Below are 25,203 nucleotides of genomic sequence, written 5' to 3'. Positions count from 1 at the left end.
CCAGTTATATATAACACTAGAATCCAACCTATAGACAATAGGTATTGATAATTTAAAGGTTTCATCTACTTTGAATGCACAGGCTGCTTTGCCTCGTCCTCATAGTGATGGTTTTGATTATCCCGAATACTTTGTTAAAATAATAGGTTATGTTTGAGTCCTAGAACCGTATTTGGGTTTCCTTCGTCCAAATTATGAGGACTTCTTTTTAATTTCTGTTTATATTTTACTGTTTGTATACATTTTAGGTTAATTCATATTGGTACCTTGGCACAATAGCTCAGCATGTAATGTGAGAGGATACGAAATTCTCAAATTGCATCTTCTAGATGTGTTTTTTATGGTTTTTATTAACTAATAAAGTATTTGTTCTACTACCTACTATCTGCTAGATGAACAGTCTCTTTTTAAATCCCCCATTGTTACCAAGTTCCTTATAGATATGCAGCACATATTTACCTCCCACACCAGTTATCATGCCTTAATGGGACCTCAACCTTGTTCTCACTTTCCTGATATGTGCCATATTGGATCCTTCGCACAATTGCCCTCTTTGGCTGCTGACCATTAAAACTGCCTTTTTAGTGGCCATTGAATCTGCCAGGAGGGTCCGTGAACTGCAGGCTGTCTGTGCACCGTCCCTACACCACCTCTTTCCTGGACAAACTAGTCCTCTGGACACATGCCTCCTTCCTATTGAAGGATGTCACTCCCTCCCATGTACTGCAGAGCATTATCCTACATTCCTTCCTCGAAAGAGGAGGAGAGTGGACCCAAAAAGAGTGGCGTTCCACTTTCATTGCACAAACATTTCAGGTGGATGATCAACTCTTGCAATGGTTCATCCTATGCATTAAGACCTGCCAGGCATTGGCCAAGAAACAGCCATCTTAGGGCTTGTGGGCTCACTCTACCAGAGCCAAGGCTGTGACCACTGCGTTAGTGTGCTGCGTTTCTCTCCTGGACATCTATCAGACTGCAATGTGGGCATCATTCAAAAATCTTCCAGATCCAGTCTGTCGACTGGGGATTTTCTAAGGTAAGGACTCTGTAGCTAGATAGGACTACCAGTCACTACCAGATAGTACGTTACCTATTAGACAACTTGTTCATTTTGTCTGGAGAGTTGTGGGAGCAGCATACAAAATGCTTTGAGTCATAAATTCTGACAGGTTGTCAGTTGTAAATAAGAAGAAAACATTGAATTCATACTCAATAAGTATCAACTCATTCTACAGTGATCTGTCCTAGGATCTCAGTGAATGCTTAACTTGCAGGTAGATGCTAGGTTTTGCTTCCTGTTGGACCTTCTAAGGCAAAAGGTCACACTGCGAAATTTGGTATAAAAGTTAAACATGGTTCCAGTTCTGCTTCTCCACTCTCCTGTCACCTACAAGACCTGTAAAAAGTGACATGTTTTAAAGCATTTGTCTCGTTATTTGGGGATCACGTGGATGATTGGCTCTAAGCAGACTCTTGTTAACAAGCATTGGCAATAGGTTTCATCTGTCAAAGCTATTGGGTCCGCTCATGAGTTTTAGACATGCTATTCAGCAGTACGGCTCCTGTGCAGCGTGGCTAAAAAGAAATAAAACCAATAAGCACTATGCCGCGTCTAATCCTATTGCTATTTTCTATTTTAAAAAATGGGGAAGTGCTTTGGGTGATGAGGCGGCACAGAGGACAGGAGTGTGGTTCAGAAGGTCTCAGGTGATGGAGAGGATACCCAAGAGACAGCGGGGAACAGCACAGACCAGGAAGGGTGGTCAGGGGTTGTTTAGGCAAGGTGACAGCGGAAGGTGGGAGAGCTGGGAATGCAATCTGACAACTGAGGGTGGGCAGAAGGGGCTGGAGTAGCAAGCTTACAGTAGAGGACAGGGGGGGCTGAGATAAGCTGACAATGGAGGGTGGGCTTGAGGGGCTGGGAGAGCAAGCTGACAATGTAGGGTGGGCAAGAGGGGCTGAGACTGTAAGCTGATAGTTGATAGTGGGCTGGAGGGGCTGGGAGAGCAAGCGCACAACAAAGGCTCTCTCTTATGACTTATCAGAGCCAACTCATGTTGTATTGTTTTCTACAAAACTGTCTAGTAGAAGATTATGATAACAAGTTATTAGCCATGAAGGATGATAGATTTTGTGATGTAAACAAGAGAGACCATTTTAATGCAGTACCCTGCAGCTTCTATGACAGCCCCTGAAAAACAAACGTTGGCAAAGCCAGTAGGTATCACTTTGGGTTTTTAGCCATGCTGTACAGCAATCTCCAAGAAAAAAAAGAAAAGGCATTATGACGTGGTGGATTGATGCTGAATAGAGGTGATTATGGTGATATGCTCAACAGTTGACTTTGCCTTACGAATAGACAGAGGGACCCTCTTCATCCACTCTTTACGAGCCATGAAAATAGAACTGTACCGCGTTGATACTGTTACCCCTCCATTGCCACTTTTTGTTTAATAAATGGGACCAGAGTAAGAAGATGCTTTGCTGTCTGTGCCACCTTGTAAGCACGTAGCTTTTAAATACTTCATAATTTGATTGGTTTACTTCATAGCTGTTCCTTTCATTAAATGTGAACCACTTTGTGTTTTAGTTGCTGAGAACTGGCTTGTGATAATGTTTTCACCCTGCCTATCCTCTTTACTCACCTAGTCGTTTGCGAAAATATATATTTTTTTAATGTTGTCATGTTGTTCAGCAAAGGAGTTCAACGGAGCTTTTTTTATAAAAATCTGTACTAGCTGTTTTAGTAGAGCGTCTGTCTGCCGTCACTTCCTCAGTTTCGCTTCCAGTTTGGTTGACTTCAAAGTGGCGGGGTCAGCATTTAGACAAGTAAGGTTCTTGGACTCGCTTTCACAATACATTACAGGGCAGACTCATCTCCTACCCACATTAGTCATTTGAAATGGCGTGAAAATTGATAGCCAACTTTCACATGCTGGTAGGTGTCTTATAGTATGTTGTTTTGAAAATGTCATTTCCAAACGTGGGTTTTGTGGTATACCCCGATACATTTCAGCCTCATTTGTTAGCTGTTAACTTTTGAAGTTGAGCAACGAAATACTTGAAGGTTGTAATGAGTGATCTGACTGGGATAGTGTTACAAGGTCAGTGCTTGAAATGGAAAAGTAGAAGTGCAGGTACTCTGTACCAGAGTACCTGCTTGTTTCTGAGAAGTGCCGCTACTCTCCAATGAAAAGTATTACGTTTTTCTTGGGAAGTGCAGGTACTCTCCCTCTCAAACAAAAAAAAAAAAAAAAGTGCAGGTACTCAGTACCGGAGAGTACCGGCCCATTTAAAGCACTGGGTAAGGTGGCCTTCATTAAGATTTAAGTATCCTCCATTACTTGATAGAGAGAGGTTCGAGATTCAGGCATACAGAATTTCGATCTTTTTGGCTTTAGAAAGCCTGTGTGGATCCCAGCCTGCTTGGTCCTTCGAACATCCTTTCTTCCATTGCTTGTCATAGATTTCTAGGGATAACATAGGGTATTATCTGATAACCTGTGGGTTGCGTGTTTTCAGAAAAGCATGTTCCAGAGCTCATTCTGACTTGCATATGACACCCCCCCCGCCTCCAGGCTGCAGCCCCAAGACCGGAGTCTGCCTTGTGAAACTGCATTATCCCACGCATATCTTTCAGCGAGAACCTAATCGGTCGCAGTGATATTTGCACACTTTAGTTACCTTGTGAGTCTTCTCTACAGCCCTATTACCACGCTTTGTTCATTAAGGGACAATTCGGTTATCTTTTTTGGATGGAAAAAAAATCTGTAAATGTTGTGTTTCTGTTGTCAGTAGCTTGAGGAAAGCTGTTATAATCACTCCATAAACTACTCAATAACTTTTATTTTCAGGAGAAGCTTTAACTGTTATGGTATAATTTAAAGAGGCACGTTTTCTTCCGTTTTCCTGATCAGACGGACATGCCTATATAACTTTGTACACATGAAATTTGTTGTACATAAAGCAGTGCCATCGGTTATGCCAGAAACCATTTTGCAATAAAACATCAGAAGTGATGGGTGAAATGTGGAATTATTCTAAGAATCATTCTGGCCTGCATTCCAGTAAATCGTTTTTTGATGACTGTGCCACTACAGTTAGGTTCCTGCTTTATGCAGATAAGACTTGGTCATCCTCCAATAGAAACAGTCCCGAACAAACTTCTAGGCCATGTCCCCTCTGAATGGAACCCAAGCAGCCCCAGGCCATCTGTGACTTAGTTGGGCCTCATTGGGGAATGTGCAACCTGAATCCTGCTGCACAGTTAGCTACTGGACCTACGTCTGGGCATACCATTTGCACCAAGGGTGTGTCCCATTGAGAAAAACAAATGTGTTGGTGGGGTGGGAATGGTTAAGTTAATCTTAGCCACGAGTTTTAACTCTGGCCGCATTTCAGTCCATCGTTTTACTGCTGACTATTATAGTCCGGACTGGGCAACCTACTGCAGGTTTGCCTTCTTTCTGCTCCATTAAGTGCTGCTGAGCGGGAATTGGTTCTTCTCTGGTGACTGGGAATAAAAACGATTGAGGTCAGGTCAGTTTTGCACATGGTTCCTTCCTTTCTGAAGTGTTCCCCCCAGAGACCTAAAATGTAACTCGGAGTAATTAAGTGCCAGTAGCTGGGATTAATTCAACCATTCTGCCATAGTTTCTGCAATTTTAACTTATAATTTTGGGTCAGAAAATGTGTATGACATCCCAAAAATTTAAAGATGCAGTCTGTGCATTTAAGCGTTAGTGTTTTGATGCTGTTACCGGATGTGCATGGGCTAAAATTAAATTGGTCAAGGAAAGGCAAGCCGATACCACCCAGCTTGCATATCAGAACGATTGCATTTAAGCAAGAACATTATAGAAGCCTCTGACCATTCAAGGGTAAAATGCAACAATTTAATGATGTGACATTTGTAAATATGACTAGTTTTGTCCATGCGTTAAGATGGCATGTATGTATGTATGTATGTATGTATGATGTCCTGCTGTAGCGTAGTAGTATGTTATTATGGGGTTTGGGTCAGGCAGAGTGGGCAGAGAATGGCGCATCTCTACAGTACGTGTTCTCCCAGTTGGTCCCGCGTCTGTAGTGTTATTTGGGGAGGGGGAAGGGGTCTGTCCAGCCTTTACATGAAAGTCAGATGTTACTCTTAGGAATCGCCACCCCTGTGAAGCATTGTGGCTTCCCTTCTGTTACTGAACACGCTGTAGAAAAAAACAAAAACAAAAAAAGTCACAAAAATGTATAACCTACTTTGGCTTAAAGAAAATAACACTCACTAACACGGTACGAGGGAGGTAGTGTTTACCGGCAAATGTATTCCTGTTTTAGTCTAGCTAAGTGCATGCGTAGATGTTGCAATGACTAAATATGTATGTTCTTGTGAATTCTCTTTAGAAACATCAGTCCTAATAACTTTTTAAAATAAAAGCAACTTTAAATGCATGTTCCTTGTACCCACTTCTATTTTATGAAACGTGACATTCACGTTGACCTGACGCCAGTGCACACGTCTAGGTTTTGAAGCACAGCAGTGTAGCCTACTGACCTGTTCTCTAAGCGTTACAAAAGTGGTATCCACAAACAGAGTTTCCAAGTGTCCGCTTGAACAACTGTAACGAGCGCTCGCCAGTCAAACACGTTTGTTGGGTTACTTTTCGCCGCCAGCTTTTCATAAGTCACTTGTGTATCTAGCACCAAGGTGTACGACAGTATAACCTGCCTTCGCAACAAGAATGATTTTCCTACAGAATTTTTTGTTACAAAGCTTTCTTCTTTTCCGCAGCTTATCCCTCCACAGAGGTAACTGCAGACCTATCAGGTTCGAACCTCCAATGCTGGACTTCCACGAACAGTAAGTGTAACGCCGTCTTATTTTGGGATGTGCTAGCCTAGTTATTTGTTGAATTTCATGACTCTTGTAGCAGGTCACCAGAGTAACTGGACTAGTTTTACTCTATAATATATAGGGCGAAGCTCCGAGTTTATCTTTCATGTGTGTGTTGCTGGCAAGCTATGACTAATTCCTGTCTAGGTCATTAATTTACTCTTTTTGTCTTGTCATGTGAGATTACACTTGTAGAAACTTTAGTACTGAAAATATCAGTGCTTGTTATGTTCCTGAAGTGTGCATGATACACACGGCATTCACGTGTCATCTGGGATCCTCCATGGCATATTCTGAAAGTTCTAAAGTTCCAAGCGTTCTGCTAAATCTCAAAGCAAGTCTTAGTACGCTCCTGGATACGTCATTTTTTCCAAACCGTTTTTGTTTTACAGATACGCACTGAAACACAGCCTCGCATGCACATTTCATGCGATAGTTCCATTACACTTGTTTTAGCGAGTTATGAAATTATTTCTCATTGAAACTCCAACATATCAACCGCATATTTCAGTGTGTGCATTAAAGTAAATAATTGTCGTTAATCAAAACAAAGAACATATAACTAAAAACCTTTACCTATATGGGTCGAGAGTGGGTACATATTCAGTCATTTGTTTTTACTATAGTTTGTTTGGCAGGGACCGCCTGAGGGTCAACATCCAGCAAAGGGGTGGGGCAGGAGTTTACGTTAGCCCCTTTACCTAGGCGCACATGTTCTATACCTCTGGTTTATGCCACTCCATCTCTACAAACATATCTCTACCGAGTCGCCCACTAGCCTCTCATTCCAGGTAATCAACTGGCTAGGTCTTATGTTTTAAGCAATCAATTCAGTATTGCCTCCATTTGGCAATAAAAGAAGAACCTCATCCCACAATTGTGCGATATGTAGCTTGTGTACTTGTCTCTTCTTTTATATGTAAAGCCACGCTCTCTCTCGGCCAGCCCATTTCTGTGCCCATCAAAGTCATTTTCGATTCCATGACATTGTATTTGCCCTACTTGCTCATAATGGCGCTAGATCAATTAATCTGGGGCCCACTTTTTAGGACTCGACTGAGCCCGCGCCACCCATTGCTTATCATTGGTTGGCTTCAGTCACTCTCCTTTCCTTGCTTTTTGTCAGTGCCTGCCAGCTTCACTCCCTGTTTGTGTGTTTGTCCCTCCCCTTGAGCATGGTTGAAGTACTTTTCCTTCCCCAGTGTTTCCTAACACTGGTCATGCTTTTGGAGGAATTTTTTTCGTTGATCGGCCTATCCTCATGTTTTGTTGCTTACCTCTATCCTTTCCACTTTGTTGCTTATCTCCAAGTGGGGTACAAACAGAGCACAGGAGGAGAGCTTGCTCGTTGGCAAATGTGGCTTAAAGACTGGAAGACACAATGTGGGACTCTGGTGATGAGTACAGTGTGAACTGAAATTGTTTGTCACTGACACACCTAAAAGGAGAAAACAGTAGTGCTTTTTCCACTAACATATGCTCCAATGTATATGTTATCCACACATGCACAGCTTTGGCCAAGCTCTGTTGTTGTATACTTTAATGCATTCCAAATGCACCGCCACCCTACAGCACTCATAACTGCAAGTACACAACATAGAACACTAAAATCAACATAATTGGAATGTTTGGGCAGCGACTGAGTGCCAGACATGCACCCCAAAATCAACTGCATTCACAATTGCACTACTAGTAGGGCAAATTGTGCAATTTACCTGCCAGCTCCATCTTACCCAGTAAGGCGTCTTCCGCCCCACCTTCTCACCTAGTGAAAATGCACTCTTCGTACAGCTGTCTGCACTGGGTCGGTTGCACACATTTTATGATTTTACTTGGAGCAGCTGACTGGGGCGCTGGGTTGGTCCCTTGGCTTGAAGACCAGTTACTGACAGGGCCAGGTGGACCGGGGAGTAGTGATACTTAATTTCTCCGCTGCACCCCACAATCACCTCAGACTATGCATTTACATTTGATACACAGTGGGAATGTGGTGCACCCGTAGAAACGTTTTATGTGTCTGAAGAAATAGTATCTCTGCCTGGCAGCAACCTTGTGCTCCAGGTGCAGTGCCAAACCCTGAAATACTAAAAGCAGTAGGACTGAAGACCTCATCTTTATTCAAAGACTCCTAAACTACCCCTGGATTTTGAACAATGAACATAGACGGTATGGCACCGAAATGGGGCTAATGACTCGCCTTTTCACCACTGCACAAAATGCTAACACCTAGAGAAAGCTCACAGCTCTTCTGGTCAGTGGGTATATGTTAAATGACTGAAGTAGGTTTGTGCATGCTCTCTCATCTACTCACTGGTCCACCTTCTCACTCACTCTATCACTTAGTCACTCACCAAGCACTTAGCATTCCTCATACATGGATCCTGCCACCCAGAACAATCACTTACTAACTCATTGACTCCGTTTTCTCTAATATTTCCCCAACCCACTAAGCTGTCCCACATTTCCACATAGATTATCTCTCAGTGGCCCATATTCAATCATTCAATCTGTAAACCACTCAAACACTCACTCAGTTCCTCATTCAGCACTCCACTTACTGTCTCATTCACTCACTTGCTCAACCATTCGTTGTCTTGTTTTCTGAGGCAGCCACTAAATACTCACTAAGTTATACACTCAGTTGATTAACTTGCTTCTCCATTAAATCACACTCGCTCTGTAGCATTCCCAGCAGCCGCACTCTGTGGCTGTTAAATATTTTGCTCGACTAAAGAAGATGTTCACTGTGAGTGAATGAGGTGCCGTGGTTTGGGTCTAGCTGGTCTGTCAGTTTGCAGGAATGGGCCAGTACATCCAGGGCAACTGGCAGTTTACAGGGATGTGTGTCACTCTTCAGTCAAAATTCAGGGTGTCCTCAACAATGAACTGACATCACTAATAAATCAGTAGCTTTTGTTCTTTGTTAAAATAAAAATCATTAAAGCACTGCAAGGGACTGAGGTAGAATTCGTGGCACCTTTGGGTTCTGATGCTTCTGGCTGGTCACTAAATGATGCAGCGATGCGCACACACAGTGTCCTGCTCAGTTGACGATGGTTGATCTGGCTCAGTCCTCGATGCTTGGTGGTGACCTACAGGTAACATCTCCTGGTTCTCAGGCAACAACCTGATTCTTGCACTCATGTGGGTATCAGCAGCCCCTCCTTGATATGGGGTTGCTGTAGCACTACAGGCTAAGGCACCGGCTCTCACCACACAGAAGTCCATACCACCGTGGCCTCTCCTGGTATACAAAGGCGACCCTTGGCTCTGCACAGACATCGGCCTTTAGTATCCAGCAATAACTTCACTGCAGCCCCTTCTGGCAAATTGGGTCACCGTAACAGGCACTGCATAGCTTAACTCTTCCTGCACGGTACTCTGCTTAACCACTATCTTCACTACGGCCCCCTCCTCGGGGTTCCTCACTAGAATCTACACATGGGCAATGAACTGATGTGTGCAGCAGCAGTCTCCTCACCCAAAGGTGCCCAACTGGACCTAGATCCCCCAACACTCTCCTCTTGCTCAAAGGGCACACTGGTCTTGGAAAGCAGGCAGTTGCTGGTGCTCTAGGCTCCAGAGCAGGTGCTCTTGATTTCCCTGGGTGATGTCCCCTCACCAGGCAGAGACTAACATGCCTTGGTCCCCAGTCTCGGTCACAGGCAGGAGCCTTGAAGAGCTTTTCCTCCTCACACAGCCCATCTGGTGGGTTGACAGACTAAAAAGTTAAAGGTTCTCAAGCTCTTCTACTTATAGACCATTTGCAGAAACCAAATGTGATGTAGGGTCTGGTTCTTTGAAGTTTTATATTTGGAATCTGCTGCTTTTTAAGTGTACACTTATCACTCTCATCTTCCTCTTGAACAGCGGTCTACCAGAGCAGGAGAGACTCGGAAGCTGATTGACCCACAGCACAGGCCATGGGAGTGATTAGAGTTCACACCTGGATGTCAGCCACAGTAATACATGCATCACAAGATTATTCCCAGGCTCTCAGCCCTAGTTTTTATGATTCAGTTACCCAATCTACTTCCTGAGATGTGTCCAGACCCTTTCCTTGTGATCCATCACTGACTCAAAGAACACTCTTTGGAGTATAATGGGGGATGAGGGTCTGAACCAGCTCAAAATACAGAAGTCCACAAATCTGTATGTGAGGAATCCTTTACTCACCAGACAGACCCGAGCTTCCCAAAATGGAACCCAGTGTCCTCCATGTAATGTACCATTACCAGTATACTTGTGCTTCTAGTATCGACATAGCAAACACACTATTCTGTATTGTTACCGCCATGCATTGTGCCATCACAGAAACACATTCAGCCCAAACATTAATTCTTTGTACACTGCTTAATACTGTAGCCTGTCTGTGTTGTGCCATGGTCTGCCACTTGCAGACACACACACACACACACACACACACACACACATTCTACTAGTACATATATTCCCTATGCAAGCACTACAAAACACTTCACGCTTCATGTGTTGTACTTCTTGCAAGCACAGCTAATCCAGCATTGCTTGCACTGCACTAATCTCATGTAATTATTCCTCACAGGTATACTATGTACACTTTGCACATGCACTCACCACACACACACATACTGTACATCACTGCTCTGTCCCTGTACAGTACCTTTTCCAGGCACATGTACATCCAGCACAGACACCACTCCTGTGCTGCGCAGTACACTGCTTTCAACTGATGTAGGCTAAGGGTGAGTTAAGCCCACAGAAGTGGAACTAAGGTTAGTGAGCCTGTAGGCCTCACTCCAGTGACACAGGTTAAAAAGGACCTGTTCACTCCTACTGATCACTACACCGTATGCTGCCACCACCTCACTCGCGCTGCTTAACTCTTGGTGAAGGCAGTAGCCTTCCACCACTATGAAGGTAGCGCTTTGGGCACCCATCCCGGTCCAACAAGACCGCAATCCATGAGACAGACCTATGTTATACTGCACATGCATGATCCTCATTTGTTTGTGACAACAAAAAAAAAAAGCATTAGGGATCCAGACAACAGTACTGTTGGGCACTCAGGACAGGGGTACACGGCCATGACCATGCACATGAATTTTCCCTCAGACACCTCCCATTCTCCAATTCTCCACTTGCTACTAGAGGTCTTCAGGGCTCTTACCGTAGAAATTTGTCCTGTTGGGAGTTTGTGTCCATCGGACATCTCAAGCATGGGTTTCAGTTCAGCCGAGAAGTTGCAGTGTCCCACAGTCATTATGACCGTCCTGTCCAGTCTTTCAATTGTTTTGTTGTATAATACCCCTGGGTTCCCTGTAGGGCTACCATTGTCCGTACCAGGGCATATGCAGCTGTGGGGCAGTTTCTCTGCAGACATAATTTTCAGCATTTCAAAGCAACCCTCAGTAGGTAAGGTTATTTCCTGACAACAATTAGGTGCCCAGCTAGCATGATGTTCAATGCGCTTTCTTTTAAGTTGTCTGTAGTAAGAACTGTGTCTGTCGTGTGTGCCCCATATATCCAATGTGCTACCCGTTGAAGCTGAACCGCCGTATAATATAGCTAAAATCCAGTGCACTTAGAACTCTATCTACCCTAGAAGGCTCAGCTTACTCAGAGTTACTCGGTTCTCGAGGTCAGGTATGACAGCAGTGAACCTAGCACTCTAAATTATGTCTTCAGAACCAAATGAGTAATGCAATAAAGTAATACACCAAGCATGGAACCATAATAATTTTGTCCTGCGCTGTCTGTCCCATGACCGCTAAAGGTAGCATTTTCCAAAGTCTAGGCAGTTTGCTGGGATAGTTAAAATCTTTTGTAGATTCCCTGCCAATATGTTTTCATCTGCATGGTGAATCTGTACTGTTAAGATTCTAAACGTGTGGTATACCCTGGATATTTTTACAGTGTGGGTGCAGTGTACATATGTAGTTTAACAGGAAACAGTCAAGTTTCTGCACAATTTACCCTGACCCCATCTATCTGTCTGAAGAATTTATTTTGTAAGAACAAAACCTGGTCGTTCTCATATAGTGAGATAAGTACGTTGTTTGACAAAAGTACGCGTCTCTCCTTGCTTGCTATTCTCATCACATTGGTGAAATACTCCAGTGCCAGTGCAAAAACCATGGGCAGTAACTGACATCACTGAGATCTCATTGGGGACTAGGTAGTGAAATCATTAGGACCTCTCTGGTTGTGTTGGGACGATGACCCAGCCGGCGAAGAGCCCAGGAGAATACATCTCAGTCTGCGAGCTGTCATCCATGTTCCCTCCCCCAGAATAGGTAATTTTAATATCTTTTTGTTCTGTTTGTATTGAAATATATGAACAGACATTAATTTGAACCCTCAGTTATTTCCTACTTTAACATTCTTGACGTTGTGTTTATTTCATCCAAGATCTGACTGATAATTATCATTACTTTCCTGCAAGAGTTTTGTCACTGTTTTTATACATGGTTCAATTCTGAAGCATTTTCCGATCCGTATGTCATAGCTACATTTTGACTACCCTGCTCACTGGTTAGCATATATCTAGTGGGATCTTATCAGGTGATAAATGTATAGTTACTCCATTATTGGATCTTTTAGAGATTCACATGCTTGAATCCTTCCCCGTCGTTGAGATGGGAGTCCCCGGTATCTTAGAAAAGCAATGTCCCAATAGTCCTATACCCTGAAGGCCCTAGGCCTCTTCCTTTAGTAGCATATCACAGTCATTTTTAAAAAAGGATCAAGCTTAAGAGTCAACCAGTCAGTCACACAATCCTTAGAACCCTCCTGGGAGAAGCTGCTTTTTCCTCTGCACGTTGTGCTAAGAAGTCTCTGCTGAACTCTGCTCAGTTTACTTCCAGTCACAGCTACTTCACAAAGGATTTTTATCAATTTTCGTCTCTTTTTACGTAGAAAGACATACTCTTCAACTTGGCGCTTCAACCTGACTTTCATCATGACGAAGACACAGAAAAAAGGGGCTTTTTAGGCCTTGTGGCACTTGCATGAAGAAGAGGCTGCATATAGATAATCCTCATAAAGACTTCATATATTGTCTTTACCCTGAGCACAACACAAGAGACTGCAAGGTATGTCGCATGTCGAGGACTTTAAAAGACCGTAAAGGACAACTTCTTCTTTGGCTGCAAAAACTCAAATCTAGAGACATACCTGTCTCTGATGAAGAAACAAAACCTCTTTTACTTCGACCTCAAAAACACTGTTAAAGCAAACTAGAGAGGTTCCTGTTACTTATACCTCTCCAGAACCTCCAAAAAAGGATCTAAAAAGTCCTCTGCGGGCTCCCGAAAACACAACAGCCCCTCTATATTGCCTCACACAGGTGCCACATTTCCAATAAAGGACAAAAATAAGTCAAATTTCCCTATAAAATCCCATCAGAAATCTACTTCAGAGCCCCAAGGCCACCAAATAAGGTGAAACACGTTTTGAAAAAACCTTCTTCAGCACCGCTGACGGAAGCATCATCAACGATATCATCAACGCTGTCTACTGTGTTTTCCATGACATCTATTGTCACCACAATAACAATGTTGACAGCTGCATCTTCTCGTCGACGATGTCACTGTTGATAATTGCACCATCATTGTTGCTTCTGTCGAAAGCAAATACTGTCGATGGGTCACTCGTCGATGCCTACACTGTCAGCTACCAGTTATCAACCATCAACAGTTGATCTAACATCAACAGACTCCACCCAGTTGATGACGATTCTAACACAGACAAGGAAGCAAAGACCAACTACGCTGCCTCTATTCTCGACAGCAAAATCGTCGATGACCCAAACGCTGCATAAGTAATTGAAACAAAAGTGGATAACCTCACCAAGTAAATTCTCAACACTTCTGCCACACCACCTACTGAATGATAATTAATTTGATGAAGATGGCCTTCACAGGGAGGCAAGAAGCCCTTCAGAACTTCAGGTAAAATGTCAGGATTACTCGGATGAGGATGAATATTATGATCAGCATTTTCACTAACAGGACTTTCAGCAGTCTCAACAGTACCAACAAGAAATTAGATGCCTTCCATCGACCCTCTTAAAGGATTTGTAATCTGTTAGCAGATTATAGTACACATTGTCCTCCAGTGTTCACCGCTGTTAAAAAAAAAAAAAAAAAAAAAGCTCCACCCTCTGCAGATCATGTGCCCTCTCAAACACTTCCTCCTCAACTACCAGAGCATTTCCCTCGAATTCCGCACACACACCTCTCCGTTGGTGGTGCCATTACATGATCCAACATCCTCTGAAGAGGAGAGGGAGGAAGGTGAAATTCAAACTCATCAGGACAAATGGGATGAAAACATTTTGCCTACACCGGCATCGCCAACACCACCTCCAGTTGCCTGCAGAGGATATAGGAGGTTTTCACAAACAATTAGAAAGAGCGGCTACACATTTCGACCTACCTATGCCTGCAACACAACAGGACTATTTCCTTTATGACTTTAAGGAAGACAGTCAGGGCCATTCCAATTATTGTTTGTGTGGAACCAGGGCTTAAAGATCATGCGTAATCCAGCCACAGTACTGGCCGTATTGCCCAAACTCAATTAAAAAACAAAAAAAAAAAAATACAAAGCTCCGGAGGATGGTCCTGCATGCCTCGCAGACAACTCTAAACCCGATTCATTCATCTTGCAGGCAGCACAACGCAGATCAAGCGTTCAACACCACTGACAGCACCACCATATAAAGACGGCAGACGGCTAGATAATATAGCACTTTCTAGCAATGTCAGCCCTTACCTTAGGAGCCGCAAATTCCCTAGTGCTCCTTGGTTGCTATGACTGACATATGTGGTCTTACATGACCCAATATTTGGACGAGCTTCCAGAAAACATCAGAGAGGAAGCAAAGAAAGTATTGATGGAAGGTCAGCGTTCTTCCTCGTAAATCAAAGACTGCCCCTTGGACATTGCCTCTAGTAGTTTCAGACAACTTGCTGGAGCAGCAGTTCTACGCAGCCACGGATGGCTTAAGCCTACCAATTTCAGTTCGGAAGTCCAGTCAAAGATACTAGACTTGCCATATGGCGGAGAGACTTTGTTTGGGAAATGAAATTCCTATAGCACAATGCCCAGGACATATTGGTTGGGGTCAAGCGCAGCAAGTTTTCATGTTTATGTTGTCCCTGGGACAAGTTGTCTCCAATCCCCTGCAGCACAAACCCTTTGCTGCCAGCATTTGAGGTAATGTGTGTCCATATGTTAATGCTGTTCAAAAGTTATTCTGAGGGCGAGTGCCCTAGATAAACGTTTTAAGGTCACACTGCACTACTGACACTGGTTCCAGTAAAATAAAAAAAAGATGCACACACATTTGAAAAGTTTAACAATATGAGGCCAAATATTATGCTCCCAGAATGCTCTCTGATTAGATGCAGATGTTTGTAGAAGCTGGTAAGCAAGTGTTACAATTATTTGCTTTCAAAATAAAAAGGTCAGAAAGGTTTTGCTACCGTGAAATCTTAGGTACTATCTCTTTGACGCATCAATTAGTAAAATGTGTTGATGCATGCTAGTATTTCCCAAAAATATTAATAATGGAAAATCAGTGTGACTATTTTCAACAAGATTATGAGAAACATAAGAATATACAAGCACTGGCAAAGCCAACCGATCCCACATTTGTTGTCTCTTGGTTTCGTCAATGCATGTCTTGTTTTGACATGGCTTTTATAATACTTTATTTTTGTTGGAACTGCCAGGCGCTTACCATTGTAAAGAACAGTGGCAAAAAAGCAAAAAAAAAGTTTTTGGGTCTAAAAAAGTACACACTGCCACAAAGGCCCATGCAACCCTTGCGGTGCAGGGGACCCCCAAGCTCCAAGGCCCCACAGCACAGCACCTGGCCTGAGTGAGTCTGGCGGGTACCCCCTCTCCATGTTCTTTGCCGGAGGGCCCCCTCCAGTTTCATTATACCACTGATTGCCTCAGTAGTTCCTCGCACTGAACAAAACTACTTTGTGTACCAATCTGCTCCTTGTAGAAGAGCAGAATGTTATCACTCACGTAAAGCCAGGATATAGAAAGAGAAATAGAAGTTTAATTAAAAAAAAAAAATAGAACGTCTTGGTTAAGGCCAGACCTAATTAGGGACCCAATACTTAAAGAAAGTCACAAAAGTTCACCCCGGGTATGTCTTTGAATTAGTGGCACTCATGAATTCACAAGAATTTGCAGAAGTAAACCAGGTAATTGTATGTCTAGAAAACATTTGTGAACTGTATTTTAGCACAAGCAAATATGCACTTGTAGATTTGCTCATGCTAAATTCTATCGAGCATTTACAAGTTCACTTTACCTCCAACCACTTTTTTTCCAACACAGAAAAACTTCTACTTCTGCTCTTGTCAGGAGTAAATTTCCAATCTTTATCAGTAGGGGTAAAGATTAGGGAAGAGGCAGTGAAAATCCTTAAAACCTGCAAGTTAGTAGGTTTGCACAGCCTCAAAGGCATTCAAGCCCTGGAACTATTGCTTACTGCGTCCTCCAGCCCCAGTATGTGGATCTGCAGAAAGGTGGCAAAATAAGGAAATTGCTAGATAGGGCTTGACATTTCTAGTATTCAAGCCCTACTGTGGTATTAACCCTGGCATAATCAGAGAGGCTATTATCAGAACTCTTACATAATTAGATTGCTGCCATACCTTGTTGCTACACTACATGACACCAAAGAGACAAGTATATTTTTTCCAGGACAAGTAAATTTGAGAAGCAATGTTTCCCATGGACAAGTAGATATTTTACTAAATTCCACACCCCTGTGATACGGACACTGCTAGATCACTAGGCACTCTACAGTACAGGAAAGGGCCTTTTTGTGGCACTAGCGGGAAAGGTCAGCCATCCTTTCGTGGAGGATATCGCCAGTATCTGTATCCCACATACACTCCCAATACTTAACAGATAAGGGGCCAGGTGTATCATTTTATCCAATAGCAATTACCTAATTGTGATTTTTCTTTTTTTTTTTTTTAATGAATCGCAATTAAGTAATTGCTATTGTATGAAACTCCAGGAATTTCATACTGCGATTCTCAAGGGCTCGCAAATGGACCTACCTCATTAATATTCATGAGGTAGGTCGCAATTTGCAAGGCACTACGAATGGCTACAATCACAGGGATGGTGGCCTGCTGTGCTCAGCAGACCACCATATATGTGATTGTTTTTTCAAAAAAGCAATCTTTTTAAAAACAGGATGCGTTTAAAAATGAAAAGTTTTTTTTCTTTTCATTTTTTAAGAGTAGGCAGTGGTCTGTGCGACCACTGCCTGCTCTTAAAAAAATGTTTTTGCATGCATTCACAGAGGGGGAAGGGGTCGCAAAACAAACGCAGTTACTACCAATGGTGGTAACTGTGATTGTTTTGCGACCACATTCGCGGTCACAAGACAATCATCCATATCTCTACAATTCGTTATTAGGAAGGGACGCCCTTGACACTCCCCTTCCTAATACCGAATTGGTATGTAGTCGCAATTCCAATTTGCGATTCGGTAAAAAGTTACCAAATCGCAAATTGGATTTGTTACATACCAAAATGCAGTTTTTGCGATCGCAAAACACTTAGATACATCTGGCTCAAGGTCCAAGTACCATCAGAGGCAAACACCACCGACTGCATACAACTGCCCTCCTCCCAGAGGAAAGTCTGAAAGACAGGGCAAGGACACCTCCTGCAGGCAAAGACTTCAACCAAGGGCCAGATACCACTCTTCCTCTCCCATCCAGGGTACCAGGAAGAATCAACAACCACCTACATCTTGGAGACAGATAACCACAGACCAATGGGTCCAAAACATAGTTCAGTTCAGACACAGTTTGGAATATATTGAGCCCCTGCGCCCACACACCACCCCAACCAGGAGTAGGAAAACATCTGTGCTTACTCAAGTTAGAGGTAGAAACAATGTTGCAACAAGGAGAGATAGAAGAGTTTCCACACTCCCAAGGGGGACAAGGTTTCTATCCCATTTCTTCTTAATCCGCAAGAAGTCACAACAGTGGAGACCAGTTCTCGAATTGACACAGCTCAACAAATATCTCAATCATTTTGCATGCTCACACTCCAAGACATATGGCAGCTCCTTAACAGGTGAGAATACATGTCCTTCCTAGACCTCCATGAATCCTATTTTCACATATCCATCCATCTTTCCGAAACCCAGAAAATTCCTCAGGTTTACGGTGGTCGGTAAACACTTTGAATTCCAAGTTTTAACCTTTGGTCTCAAATCTGCCCCTTGTATCTTCACCAAATGCCTGGCACCAGTCCCAGCTCATCTCAGGCAACAGAGGCATCAAGTTTTTCCCTACCTCGACGACTGGTTGGTGAAAGCTTCCATCAAACAGTCTCCGAAGACGTCCAGCTCAGCTTCAATACACATCTATAACGAGCTAGGGCTCAATCTCAATTTAGACAAATCTGTACTTCAACCATCACGGAGAATAACCTTCCTGGGTGCCATACTGGACACAAACCTCAACATGACCTATCCCACGCTCGTGAGACAGCAAAAATTGACAACTCTGGCAACCCGAGTGCAAAAAAGAAAGTCAATTTTAGTTAATCTTTACAAATCTCTCCTTGGAATGATGGCCTCTTATATTCATCTCATACCGTACAGTCGCCTCAATATGCACCTTCTTCAGGAAGTACTAGACATCCAATGGGTACAGGCTGCAGGGACTTTTGAAGACATTATTCAAGTAACTCCATTCATAATCAAGTCACTCAACTGGTGGACACGCCCTTTTAAACTCTCCTTAGTCCTCCCGCTTTTACCTCAGACTAGTCATTTCAACAGATGCATGCCTGATTGGGTGATTACATCCAGGATCTTCAGGTAAATGGCAAGGGCCCCCCTTACATCGGGGCTTTCACAGCCATCTTCACGAATTAAGGGCCGTATACTGGGCACTACAAGCCTTCCTTCTCAGGATTCAGCAATCTTCAGTGCTCGTCCAAACAGACAACACAAAAACAATGCACTTCATAAACAAGCAGGAAGGCACTCTATCTCGCCTACTGTCTCCGGAGACTCAGTTCATCTGGAAATGGTGTATCCATCACACAGTGCACCTGAAGGCAGAGCATGTCCAGGGAAACTAAAACGCAATACCAGACACCTTTAGCAGGCTGAGAAAAACTTGCCACAAGTGGGAACTGGACCAAAGGACACTAGATCTCCTCTTTCTCCAGTAGGGCAAACTGAATCTGGATCCCACAGAGCTTATCCTTCCATCGGTGCAGCCTCCCATCCAACTCAACCTGTTCCCTTTGATGCTGACAATGAGCCAGGTTCAAGTTCGACATCCAGATCCCATCTCTCTCAATTTATTAGCCAGCCTGGCTCCTGACTCCCAGGAATTTGGTCACCTGAACATTCCTAAAGATTGCAGGGGCATACTTGCCATGACACAGGCAGACAGTACAAATAAAACATACTGCCTTAAATAGAAGAGATTCTGTCTGTTGTGTAGAACTGCTAAAGTGCATCCATCTCCTCATCTCTACAAGAGATCTTGTCTCACTTCTTGCATCTGGCACAATCACGATTGGCTCACACTTCCCTTAAGGTGCATCTTGCCTCCATTTCTCGTTTTCGGAAATCATTTGATAACCCTCACTCTCTGGTCCATCCGGCTTATTAAGCAATTTCTTGAGGGATTGTTCGGACGTTTTCGCCAGTCAGAGCCCCTCCTCCGACATGGCAGCTCAACATAGTCTTGGGGCAATTGTTGAAAGCTCAGTTCAAGCCTATTCATAGAGCCAATATGAAGTATATTTCGTGGAAGGTGGCTCTTCTTCTCACACTCACGTCTGCATGTAGAGTTGGAGTGATTCAGGATTTTACCATCCAAGAACCGTTTCCTCATTTCAGAGAAGAGAGGTTCACTTTACGTACTAACCCAAAATTAATTCCTAAAGTCCCGTCAGACTTTCATTTTGATAAGCCTGTAATTCTTAAATCATTCGTTCAAACCCTTAAATATCAGCTGAACGGCCCTTCACTCACTGGATCTCGAGAGGTGCATAAAGCTTCTACTCGACAGAACCAAGAACTTTCAGAAGACAAATTAGCTCTTTGTAGCCTACAGTGCCCCACGAAAGGGTGGTCCTTTAACAAAGCAGAGCATTTCTAGATGGTTTTCCATTGGTATTGTTGTCTGTCATCAAAAGGCGGGTTGGCCTTTGAACTCTACAGTGCATGCTTATTCTGAAAGAGCCATGTGTACTTCCATGCCAATGTTTGTTGGAGTGTAATTACCAGATATATGCTGTGCAGCAACATAGAAGAGTGCACACATCATACTGTACTTTTTGGAGATGGAATCCCTGAGAGATGCAGCAGTAGGACAGATGGTATTAAGACATCTGTTTCTATAAAGGTGAGTCATTTGAATGTTCCCACCATCGGCCTAATCTATTTTACGCACATTTTTCTCTATGGTTTCTAAATTTTGCCTGTTATGGTTTTGCCACCTCATTATATATTGTATCTGTAAAAAATATTTGCCTTTACTGCTTGCTATTCTAATTCAAGCGTATGAATCTATGAAAGTTCCAATACTGGAGTAAGAAAATAAGTTACTTACCTGTAACTGTAGATCTCCAATATTGGAACCTTTAATTGATTCCCACCCACCTCCGCTGAGAAGCTCACCTTTATTTCCCTCAGTGTTATACCATGGGTATGCACTAGTGCTCGGAAAATCTGAGGAGAAGCAGCTTCTCTCAGGAGGGTTCTAAAGGGTGGTATGTCCTGATTGGTTGACTCTTAATTTTGGTCTTTTTTTTAAAATGACTTTGATATGTTACTAAACTAAAGAGCCTAGGGTCTTCAGGGTATATGTGTCTATTGGGACATTGCTTTTCTAAGATACTGCAGAATCCCATCTCGATGACTGGGAAGAATCCAAATATGTGAATCTATGAAAGATTCTAATACTAGAGAACTACAGTTACAGGTAAGTAACTTAATTCCCACTCCTTCATGATTGGTAGGCCTCTGTGGGTCTAGGTATGAAAAAGTATTGAAGAGTGAAATGTCTGATATTTTACAGCCTTTGTGTAGTGAGTTCATATTTTATATGACAACCTTCGTTACCAGAATGTCAGAGGAAATTCTTGTCCCTATTTTCGAGATCTATATGTAGCCATTAGTAGGCCACTAAGACTTTCCAGATATTTCCAAGGGTATAGCAGACGTGACAGAAGGCTGCTAGATTTGTTTCTAGCACTGTGGGTTAATTTCAAGTCTCCAAGGATTCTGTTTCTCCAGTCTTTAGCATCACTTAGATTGATCCAACGGAGCCAAATGGACAAAATCGATGGATAACAAAGACAGAATAAAGAAATCCCAGGATTGGAAGCCTGGTGTCACAGTGGACAAGGAGTCAGCGGGTGACACCGTATACATGGTCTAAAAATAACCTAATGCATAAATATCAGATTTCTTTTCAAGGCACTGGAGGCATCAAGTATGAAAGATACTTATGAAGTAGAATTGCGATGTGTTGAGTGTGACAGGAACCCCCGACTGCACCTGTGGCATAGAGACCTGAGGGAATGGGCCTCTGCAGAGGAAAGTTTTATATCAAAGTGACCAGAAACAACGAGAAGGTACAAGATGGCATACAAACATGGTTGGTTCCTATTGGACAGATTTGTGGGCATGGATGAGGGTGAGTCAGGCCGCTCTGGGGGAGTGCCTCTCAGATAACGAGCGAGCTGCAGCCCTCTCTTACACTTCCAGCCACAGTATGTAGACCAAGGGTATACGCTGATGGGTGAATCGCAAGCCTGAAAGTCAGAGACCCACTGTGAGGCAGCGCTGCACATCTCAGGGACACACAAAGGGAGGGGGGGCTCCACTGAGGTACTGTGTACGCTGTAAGTCCTGCTAGATGAGTCAATAGGATATTTTTCGTGTAGGAACGAATACTCGTGTATTTGAACTGTTAAGTGATCGCTGTTGTGTCATGACTATGCTGTAAAACCAATAAAGAACTGTTATTTAAAAAGTATGGAAGTTACTTACGTGGCTGTTTAAAAAGTATATAGTTAAATGAACGTGTAAAATTGCACATGTGCAATTGGTTATTTTATATAATGTTCCACCAGCTATCTATACATGTTCAGTACCAATGCTTCATTGTAAATATGCTTTCAATGCAACTGCTAGAAGTAATGACTTGAACATGCCGTAGTGCCAAGACTTTGTGCTCTGTTACGATTGCAAATTGTGTATGTGCCAAGTTTTTTTTCTCTTTCAAACTTCCTGTAATTTTTATGTATAGTATGATTGCTGTGCATAAGGCCCAAAGTCCCCGTATTCCTTGTTGTGAGATAAAAATTGACTATTTACGTTCATTATTAAAGTTCTGAGGAAAATGGTTTAAAATGTGGCTCACTATCATAAAGGTTTTAGAGGAGCCTGCTGTTTCCCCAATTCGTTTCAAATTCAATCTCCTCTGACAAAATTGATACACCCTAGGCACTGTATCTCACAATGCTTGATAGATATAAAGGTTAATCTTCCTACCGCACTTTAGTGATCCTCAAATTCGGTGGCATTTGAATCCTTCAGCATATTCCCTATGCTACATGCTTTTTATTCACTTAATCATATTTCTCTTTTCCTTTACACATCTTTAAACACATCTTTGTAGTCAGTATGTTTAGACTTGCCACTAATGTGCCATACCATGGCCTAGGATTTTTATTCCTGTACCCCACAGTTATCATAGTCGCTCCCCTAAACCTTGTATTGTAAAAGTACAATAGCTTATTGAGTTTACTTTAAAATGAACACTTTGAATAAGTCATTATAAAATATATTCTTCGTGTGCTACAGCTAATCCAGAGCCCTTCTTGGCTATTGACCCGATTTCCTTAAAGCTGAGGGGAAAAAAAGCAGTGCCCTAATCCTTGTGGGATTATATGTAAAGTGCAAGGGAGGGAGCAACTAAATGTACGTTGGTGGAACAAAGATCTAGTCTTAACTGAGGAACCCTCCGCTACAGGAACCTGATTTCTTCTCTGTTGCCAGGCAGACTTTAATGTTCTTGTTGGATCCTGATGTCGGTTCAGGGTCCTCAGTTTTCCGTGAGACCTACTAAAAATGGAGCGATTTGAGGGTTGGGCTAGTGCAGTCATATAGACAAGCCAGGATATTTTGACTGCTTCGCATAGAAAGCAGAGAAAACATCACGACAATGCATCAAAATTATATCTGCCTGGTCCCCGGCCAGTACAAACGGACTAGGCAGGAATTAATCGGCAGTTGAACATCATTGATCAGCTATAATACCCATGGGCATCTAGCAGATTCGGGTGAGCAGCTGCAATAGCGTTCGGCATCAGTGCCATGGGCCGTCAGTACCCAGACCAGTAACCCCAGGAAATCAGCCTTGGGTACCGATTTTACGTATTTCCATGTACGTTACTCCTCTTGTAGAATATAATTTAGCGTTTCAAAATGTGAGAAAAGATGCAATTCAGTCGCTGTAGTTTAAGTCAGTATTGATTGTCATAGTCTAAACTAACGGAGGCTGAAAAGGCTTGGTTTGGTGTGCTGATTGGGCTTGTATAATGCTCACCACAAACTGCTGGAGTCACGTTCCCTTTAATACAATGGGTTTCATTAAGTAACCATTGTATGTTCAGTTCCTAAAAGTAGCCCATTTGCTAGTCCTGCCTGGACCGTGATATTTATGCATATAACACATTGAATTTGTCTATCCTCAAAATGCTTGCTGTCAGGGTATATGTTTGTTTCTGCCAGCGCTGCACCAGTAACAAGCACTGACAAAGCCAGTATGTCTCGCCTAAACAACAGCTATTGGTTTATCCATGTTGTACACCAGCGTGGCTGCTGTTCAGCATGGCTAAAAGTTAATGGTGTATAGGATGGTGTGGAGTGTCAGAGTGGAATGGCGAAGAGTTGTGTAGAGTGGAAGAATGTCATGCACTGGAGTGGCATAGTCTGGAGTCATGTAGAGTGGCATACACTGGAGTGGTATAGAGTAGGGTGCAGGGGTGCAGTGGCACAGAGTGCAGTGATGTTTAATTCAGCAACGTATAATGTAGCATCATAGCAGTGGCGTAGATTAGAGTGGTGCATGGTAAAGAAATGGCACAGAAGGGAGTGATTCGAAGTGCAGAGGCATTGAGTGCAGAGTACAGTGCAGTGGCAGAGTGCATTGTAGAGTATAGTGTTGTGCAGTGGAGTAGAGTGCAGTTGCATAGAGTGCAGAGGCGCAGAGTAGATTGTTTCAGAATAGAGTGAAGTAGAATAGAGTGGTGCAGAGTAGAGTACAATTGCGTAGATTGACAAAGTGTAATGGCATAAAGTGGTGTAAATGCTGTGGTATAGCGTGCAGTGGTGCAGAGTAGAGTTTTGTACAGTGGATTGGCATAGAGTGCAAGGGCATTGAGTTGAGTGTTAAAGATTAAAGTGCATTGGCATAGAGTGCAGTGTTGCAGACTGGCGTAGAGTGGAGTAGGCTGTACTGGCCTAGACTGCAGTGGCGTAGAAGGAAGTGGTGAAGAGTGCAGTGGAGCAGAGTGGTGAAAAGTGCATTTGCACAGAGTAGAGTGGTACAGGTTAGAGTAGAGAGGCATAGCATGAAGTGGCATAGATTGCAGTGGTGGGGAGTGGCTCAAGAGTAGAGTGGAGTATTCATGGTGCAGTAACACACTGCCTTTACGGGCAACACAATTGAAATGACCATTAGATTTGAGGAGATAAAGTTTTGCTAATAAAACTATACAGTGCTGAGTTGAAAATGTGTTGAAACTGCATCACCTCGTATAATGGTTTGTTTTGATTGTATTAAAGTATTTGTTTCCATTAAATTTCATAAATAACAAATGTAATTAATTTGTGTTTTAATTCTGGTATATTCTGAAATACTTACACAGTTCATTTTAAGGTTGTGTTGTTGAAAAAATCTTTCCAATATCCAGCAAGATTGTCACATAAATCCTCTAACTCTAAAGTCGGATAGAGAAAAGTAAACAAGTGCCCTAAGAAGACAGCGCCTGATATTTTACCCCGGTCTTTGAATGCACTGCAAATGTGACAAGATAAAAAGGATTGCAGGTCTCAAGCCGACACCCAAGAACATAAAGCCAGCAATTGGAAAGCAAGAAAATGTTGAGTTAGAAACCACAAAGCCAATGACAAGCATCAGGCATAATGCATTTCTAGGTCAGTTTTCTTAATGTCCCCAATATGTATTTAGCAAACCAGACAGCTGCACTGTCTAGTACGCTGTGACCTCACAGGC

At 42.9% G+C, this 25,203-nt stretch overlaps 1 protein-coding gene across 2 annotated transcripts in view; it reads left to right on the top strand.

Moving 5' to 3' along the window:
* The window catches only part of TMEM131 (transmembrane protein 131), an 892,454-nt gene that overhangs the window by 221,914 nt on the left and 645,337 nt on the right, over nucleotides 1–25,203 (top strand). For both annotated transcript variants that reach the window (XM_069204268.1, XM_069204267.1), the window contains exon 4: nucleotides 5,789–5,857. In XM_069204268.1, coding sequence (XP_069060369.1) covers nucleotides 5,789–5,857 — 69 coding nt within the window. The remainder of the gene's footprint in view (nucleotides 1–5,788; nucleotides 5,858–25,203) is intronic.

The sequence above is a fragment of the Pleurodeles waltl genome, chromosome 8 (genome assembly GCF_031143425.1).
Source record: "Pleurodeles waltl isolate 20211129_DDA chromosome 8, aPleWal1.hap1.20221129, whole genome shotgun sequence".
NCBI lineage: Eukaryota > Metazoa > Chordata > Amphibia > Caudata > Salamandridae > Pleurodeles > Pleurodeles waltl.
This window is presented reverse-complemented; position numbering and strand designations above follow the sequence as displayed.